The sequence below is a fragment of the Neopsephotus bourkii genome, unplaced genomic scaffold (assembly GCF_033783945.1).
Source record: "Neopsephotus bourkii isolate Nb327-2 ecotype Australia unplaced genomic scaffold, CSIRO-AGI_Nbou_v1 NB_1765, whole genome shotgun sequence".
Classification (NCBI taxonomy): Eukaryota; Metazoa; Chordata; class Aves; order Psittaciformes; family Psittacidae; genus Neopsephotus; species Neopsephotus bourkii.
Window position 1 is genome coordinate 10,766,445 of NW_026902239.1, and position 7,966 is coordinate 10,774,410.

General features: G+C 45.6%; 1 protein-coding gene across 1 annotated transcript in view; it reads right to left on the reverse strand.

The window, feature by feature from the left end:
- The window catches only part of CLVS2 (clavesin 2), a 51,121-nt gene extending 48,072 nt beyond the window's left edge, over window positions 1–3,049 (reverse strand). The window contains exon 1 of the mRNA XM_061378177.1: window positions 2,046–3,049. Within this exon, the coding sequence (XP_061234161.1) occupies window positions 2,046–2,434 (389 nt within the window). The 5' untranslated portion in view covers window positions 2,435–3,049. The remainder of the gene's footprint in view (window positions 1–2,045) is intronic.
- Window positions 3,050–7,966: the final 4,917 nt, after the last annotated feature.

The following is a 7,966-nucleotide window of genomic DNA, read 5'->3' on the forward strand; positions in this document are numbered from 1 at the left end:
CACGCAGTGCTGAAAAGCAGTAAGCATACAATTGCAAGCATTAGGTACTCTGGTGAACTCCAGTCACTTTGCTACTATAAAATAGAGAATAATAATTGTACCAATAGGACTTCGTGAAAAAAGTACATTTTCTATTGTGCCAGCTGATCAATTCAAATATTAACAAATCCAAAATTAAGAAGAAAATACAACTATTCTTTTCACATTGCAATTATTTTTTTCAAATGCTACTTTATTTCTGAACTTGAATTCCTGGTGTTCTTTTGACTAGGAACTAATGACCTGAAAAACATCACATAAAGCTTTGGGTTTTTTTTCATTAGTGAGAAATGACAATACAATATAGAGTATCTATTTATTTGCTAATTCTTCCTTCAGGGGTTTCTAAGAGTTTGTGAAGTTGTTTTTAAAATAAAAAGTTGACCTGGTCCTCAAGGTTGAAATAAGGAAGGTCCTCATATGGAAAATGAAGCCCACTCAGAGAGTCCTTAGCCTCATCACCGCTGCTTCCTCACTCAGCTGCCTTTGCTCCATCTGCTAGAAAACCAAAGCAGGAAAAGGACGCTGGCACCAGCTCTGTGTATGTTCATCCACACTTTCTTTTTGTTTGTCTGGTCATGGGCAGTTTTGATTTGTGCCAGACAGCATTCTCCCAGTGCCTAGGAATGATTCATGGGTTAGCAAAGGCCAGGAAACTCTCCCCGTAGGCAGTGTGGATATGGCCACCATGTCTGGAAATTAGGAAATCCATGGTGGGCCAGCAGCCATCCCTAGCTGTAACACTGACTGGCACAGGGAGCCGTGGGATCACTCCCTGCAGTGGCTATCCACACAGCCTGCAAGAGAACAGCTACACAAACAATTAAAGGGCAAGCTTAAGCATGCCGATCCCTCAGACTCAGTCCTGTCTATCCATGCTGCTGGCTGTTTATGTCCCCCCAATGTTTTCAAATAGCTGAGCTTGGGATATCTACATGGAACACTCAGCACTGCCTATACCCAACTTGTATTCACTGCACAGAAGACGGTTTGGGTTCATGTCAGGCAACTAGCAAGATTTTAAGTTTTGTCATCAAGAACTGCTTCAGTTCTAAACGTGCTTGCAGGTTGGGAGCCTAGGGAAATTATGCAGTGCTTACAGCAGGTTTAAGAGAGTACACTCTTAATGGATTCCTTCATTTACATCTGAAAATCAAGCAAATTTTGCAGACAGAATTTTAGACTGGAAGAAACTGAGCATGACAATCAATTAGGTATTTAGGATAACCAAATAATGTTGCATAGTATCAAGCTGACTCTTAAAAGAAAGGGCCTTGGTCAGAGACAGCACTTGGGTCAACCTGCTAAGTCATCTTCAGACTAGAGTAGTCCCAAAAAGGATGTGAAATTGTTCTAGGGACTGCACTTGCCTCCTTCAACTCGCTACCAAAGCCTGGTGTGCTTGGATCTGGGAATTCCCACTTGGAGCAGCATGAGTAGGGAAAAGAAGTGGTTACTGCAACTTCCATCCTGGCACTTCCAGGTGGCTCAGGAAATGCTTTCTTTAGCTGAGGAAAAGGATCTGGGAGCCTCAGCTTCTTGCACAGATAAACTTTTCAGCTCAAAGGCCATCACAGATACTCCTGTTTTACACACAGCATCACCCACTTTCTCCTATGGCACCTAAGCTGCTCTGTGTGTGTCAATGCAGAAAGACCAGCATGGAGAGCGCAACCAGCCTTTGTCAGGGGCATACACTCATCATCTACCATGTCAGCTCACCTCAGCTAAGGGCGGGCAGAAGGATGTAAAGCTCCTATCAGCCAGCTGAGAAGAGCACTGGAGCAGTTCCCACTCCCCTCCCAAAATTCGGTCCCTGAAGGATGAGCAGGTTGAAAAGGCCCTAAGCCATAAAATTTAATTTCTTCATTCTCTTCCCCCCCTACCTTCCACGCTGCTGCTCAGCCAGTGTGTCCCCACTGCCTCTCTATGCTCTGGCACAGCTTTTCCTATGCGTTGCCCCGGGTGAAGAAGGGGTTAGGGTGTGTGGGTGGCTCTGCATTTACCTGCTCTGGTCCCAGTTGGCAGCAAAAAGGACAAGGATCTTCCTGCCGTAGTGGTCCAGGTTAGCCAGCCCACCGGGGAAACCATCCTTCAGTGCCTGCTTGATGCCCGGGTCTGTAGCCTTGAAGCTCTTGAACATATCCAGGTTCTGCTGGCGATATTCAAAGTACTGGGCCAGGAGGCGAAATGCCTCGAAGTGCTGAAACTTCCTGGCCCGCAGGAACCGCAGGATGAAGGCATCGTCGGTGCGGAGGAAGCCGATGTCCGGCCGGGTGATCACCATGTCCCGCACCTCCTGGATGTCCTGGTGCAAGGTGTCAGGGTTCTCATTCAGCTCCAGCCGGGCTTTCTCTAGAGTCTCCGGGGAGAGACCTGCCTGCAAATGAGTCATGGCGCTGCCCTCCTCCTCCCCGCCTCTGCTGCCGGCGCTCCTCAGCCTCCCGGCCGCTTGGCCCCCGCAGGCGGGGTGCCCCGGCTCGGCCGGCAGACGCTCCCCCGCCCCGCCGGGCCTCGCCCCGCGGCTCCCCGGCCTCGCCGCCACTGCCAGTCCGGCCGCCGAGAAGCGAGTGGCTCCCAGGCAGCCAGGTCCCGGGGGAGGGCTGGCACCGAGAGTGGCCCCGGGCTGCTGGCAGAACTGCGTTATCTCTCTGACATAGCGCCCTCCACGCCGCGAGATCCGACGCTCCGCAGCATCCCCGCAGCCGGTCCGCGGAGGAGCCGAAAGCCGCCGGGGATGGGTCTGCGGACTACCGGCTGTACTCGCCGCTTGTCACCGTCGGTGCCGGTGCAGCTGCCGGTGCTAGAGCGGATCTCAGGCCGGGCTGCAGCGGCAGCGAGGGACCCGGCCGCTAGGCAGGGCGAGCGGCACCGGCGGACGCTCCCCTGGCCCGGGGCTGGCAGGGGGGCTGCCCTCCTTGGCGCAGCACCATTTACGTAAGATCAGCGCTCGCCCCGCTTCGGAAGCGTCTCCCTGGATTTGAGAGCGGGATGGGGAAAAAAAAATAAAATAAAACAAACAAACAAACAAAAAAAAAAACCACAAAACAACCCAGCAGCACCAAACTAAAATAAATAAATAAAATAGCAGTGGGGAGGAGGAGGGAAGCCGATCCGCAGGTGCTTCGCCGGTACCGCTACCGGAGAAGCTCCCGCTCGCCGGCGCGGAGCCCGGAAAGGCACACGGAGCCTCGGCCTTGAGGATGCTCGTCCGCCTCCTGCGCTCTCCTCCGTTCCACGCCCCAGCTCCCAGATGATACCAGCCGGCGCGGGGCTGCCTGCTGCGCGGCCCCGCCTTGCACACACACACACACACACACACTCACACACAGGCGCGCAACGACACCTGCCCTCGGAGGCCGAAAACGCCCCGCTGGAGCCACGCGGAGGGGGGCGGAGAGAGGCGGGAGTGGGGGCAGCTCCACTCTCCCCCGCGCAACGCAGCGCCGAGCCGCCGTGCGGGGGGAGGGCGGGTGGGGGGACGGCTCCCGCAACGCGGATCCCCGCGGAGAATGGTGGGGAGCTTTGCGCAGAGACACGCCGCTGCTGCTTGCGCCGGGGGTGCGAGGAGCACGATGGTGGGTGCCTGGAGAGGGGGGTGGGTAGCGGAGGGGCCCCTCGATTTCTGGGGCAGAGCGTATGCGCCTGCGGAGCCTCCCGCGGGAGTCAGGCCGAGGGTGCGTGTAAATCTCGGGGTCCGTGGTGAGATGTTGTTCATGGAGTGATGGCTTTCCGTGCAATCCTCTCTTTTGGCTGAATTTATTAACAGGAAACATTGTGAGCTTAAAAACCTGGAAATAAAACAAAGCAACACTCTGTTTTGGTCTCCCATCAGAGGCAACATGTTTCCAAATGCATTGTATTGCAAAGAACAAAAATATCTTTCTTCTGCATATTGACTTTTCAGTGAGGAAAATACTTCTTTTGTGCAGAAAAGTTTGATGCTGCAGTCACCTTTCAGGAGAAATTCCCACTGAAGAACATTTGATCTTTATCTGAGGGACTGGACCTCACTTCTGCAAGACTGAAAATCAAGCTTACAGCAAAGATACAGTGAACACAGAGAAGCCTATAACATGTATGTCCTTCTCCTTCTTATGGAAAGTACAGTGCTCCGATACTGCGCTGGGCTCCTCTCCCAAGACAACATAGCCAGAGCACACAGCCTGAATTATTGAAAAGGCCCTCAGATCACTGAACCGTGTAGAGAGTATATATGGGGAATACACCAGCAGGAAGTATAGTATGTGTTCTAAGGCAAATAAAGATTCTCATAAAAGCACTTAAATGATAACCTGCATTTTCTGCAGGCCATCATCAGGTGAAACAGGTGACCTCAGCAGCAGGAGGGAGCCCTCAGCAATGAGCATGTTCTGAGAGTGAGTCTAGACAGTGAGCAGTAGTTAGGAGGCAAAATAGTCATTCTGGAGGCTAAAGCGAGGACTTGCTTTTTGAGGGGTTTTATAGGGGTTTTGAGTTCTTCACCAAATCCTTTCTTTGTGCCAAGGGTCAAGTTTTAACTGTTTCTTCACAGCTGCCTGACCTCAAAATATATACAGTGTGGATTGCTGGAAGGGCAGAGAGAAGCACCAGTCCCTTCTAAGCTGGGTACCAGTCTTCAGTGACCTAGCTGAAGGCAGAGACTGGTGGAAGGACCTATCTGATAGTGCCCAGTCTTTGCTGCCCAGCTTCATTTCATCTGAATATCACCACATGCTTTGAGATACCTCAGGAGAGAAGAAGATAAGCAGTCTACCTAAGGACTGAATCACTCACTAGAAAAGCTTATTTCTCTTTGTTTGATTAAATGCTTTTAAATTTTAGATTAGCCCCTGTACGTAGATGTGATTCATCTAGGTTGGTAACTTTTTCTTAGAGCAGTTATTGCTCCAGAAATAGTTTGTTCTTGTTTTAAAATATTCTCTATTATTCTTAAATCTTCATTTTCGTTTGCTCTTGATATTTTCATCTGTGTTACTTTTATATTCCTCAGCAAAGACCCTTTGGGAAGAGCTGTTTCCATAACCCCTATGGAACTAACAACCAGACTTTTCCTGCCATCATCTTCCATTTCTGTTGTCACTGCTCTGCCTTTTCCATTGCAATTAAGCTAATAGAAGAGCAGGTCATGTGACAAGTCAGTGCAAGGCAAGCTGCAGGCGTTCAGTGTCTTGCAAAATCAAGTCCATAATATATCCTGTCTATGACCTCCAGTAACACATTCCTTAATTTGTTTTATTTTTCTACTCAAGTGGAAGCATACACATATATTAGATTTTCTCATGTATTCCAGTGCATAAATGCACTGAACAGAGAAAAGAAGTGAACTGGCCAGAATTAAAATATTAACAATTTTGAAACTACAGAAAAAGTTAATTCTAAAGTTTCTTAATAAAAAAAGAAATACATAGAATTTCACTGAAAACTTCCAGTATTTTTTGTTTTCCCCATTTTTTACCATATTTAAGTCCTTCCTCTTCTTACCCTTTTTAAAATAAAAAAGGCACAGAAAAATACAGGGAAAAAATGCAGAGGAAGAGGATAAAAAGAAATATGGAAGCCAAATATATTAATTAATTTCATCAAAATCAATCCAATTTCTATATGCTTCCTTTTCAAACAAGGTTCAGTCTCCACAAAAATGTATCTAATAATTTAACAATTTCTAACCGATACCCACATTAAAATGAAATTCATCAAATCTGAACAGCATTTCAAGAAGATCATTTTGCAATGTCTTGTTGAAAATAGATCAAAATGCCCTCATCATGGAGGAGATTGTTTACACAGCTCTTTCCTGAACTGAGTAAATTTAGAAGGTGGGCACTATGAAAAGCACGTGCAGCAAGGCAGCCTGAAGATGGAGTAGGTCAAAGAACAAGATTTTGGTGCAAGCCATGATGGGTCTTACTATGACAGTAGAATTTTTTCAATACTTTGAGAACTTGAAGGGTTTATTTTAAATATAAATAATTTCATAGGAGCAATAAAAAGATGTTTCTGATGTCTATAAGCAGATTTATCAAACCATTTAAATACTATAATTAAGAAATATGTGTTTTCCAATATGTTATCCTACCTAAGTCATGAAGGGGAAAATAGAACCACTAATGCAGTTAGATGCAGCATATTGATGGCACAGTGTAATTTATTTATTGTGTATGTGCACTTTTCCTTCTATAAAACAGTAGGGGTGTCTGACTAAATCCATTATGTAAATCTCAGCTTCTCTTCACTTGCACTTACGAACTATTATTTTTCTTTGATGCTTTTATAGTCACTTTTGCCTGAACTTCATACAATTAAAATACAAGCGCCCTGCGGTCCCATAAGCTACAATTAGGCACCTGATCTGAAATAAAAATAAAACACAAATAAGACAAAAAGGTGTGTGCGTAGGTGTGTGATATCAGAGATGCTAATTCACATTCAGAATTAAATTGTTTAAAATTGGGACATCCAGGAACAAAAATGGAATACTGGAATTAAACCAAACAAAATAATTATAAGATGGTGGATAAGGAAATAACTGTATTAAGACTAGTATTGGTACTGCACTTTCTCTGGAGTAGTTTAAGACTCTAGACAGCTCTTGCTGTTGACTTTGACTTACAATTACACTGGCCTCAGCATCCTGCTCTGGGTATTCCTTCAGGACAGCTGTGCATATAGAATCAAAATTCTAAAAGGGTTTGGCTTATTTAGCTATGATATAGTTAAAGAGATGAGATATATGTTTGAAAGTACATATATCCAGGAGTATATGCTCTTGTGCATTCCTCTTCATCAGTGTTTGTGCAGGTGCATGTAGTTAAGCATGTCATTGAAGATTTTGAAAAGGGCTAACTTTTTCAAAAGCACCTGAGTATCACCTAAACCAAAAGGAGCTAAATTCAAAGTCCAAAGAACCCAGGACAGTGCCATTTTCAGAATCAATTTAGAAATTTCATTCAAACATTTTAACAGCATACCAACTGTAGGTGGTCAGAGCAAGCATCTTTAAATGTTCATAGTGTGCCTCTAGGCTGGTTTAAAGTGGAAGCCTAAGGAAAGTACCGGTTAGTGTTTGGCTCCTGGACTCCTGAAATATTTTCTTCAATGTGAGTTAATCTTTGAAGTCATTCATTAACCACAGTGCTGTGACTTAACAAGTTCCCTTATGACGGTTGAGACTTGGCAACTGATCTCAGCCTTGATCTTGTCTCAGTGCAGGTGGCGGAGAGAACTTCTCAGTTTAAACCTCAGTGGGACCATATGAGGCTGAGGATTCTCCTCCAACAGAATTCTGTAACTAGGTGAGTTATGTGAATGCAGTTAAGTGTCTGAGCATGATAGTGATCTTTTCTTAAGCATATTTGTAGAAAATGTCAGGATGCTTGACCTAGAAAGTCTCATTATATCTGAAACAAGGGTGCTTCTAGAACTGAGCTCTGTTGGAAATCTGTCAGCAACTTGATATGCTGACCAGCTGAAAAATCAGCTTCTGAAAGCAAACTAGACATCTGTCTTTTATTCATCATCAAAGTTCTCTAACAACATAAGGAAAAATGGCCTTACAGTAGGCAAGGGATAGCACCAGACCCTAATCAGAGAAATATTTCAGCATGACAAGCTGACTCACAGAATCATAAAAAATAAAATTGGAAAGGATTTTAAGAGATTGCCTAGTTTATTTATTCCCCATCCTAATGGATGCTTGTCTGAGTGGTGGTTAAAAACCTCCAGCAGCAGGCACTCCACAGCTTCTCTAGACAGTATGTCCCAGGGCTTCAGTGTCCACACAGTACGTTATTCCCAATGTTTGCCCCATCTATCACTTGCTGCAATTTAGCCCATTGTTTGTTATCTTATCTGCTGTAGACTGACAGAATAATTTATTTCTTCATTTGAAATCTCTCTTCTCTCTTTGGCTGCACATCCTCTTTTC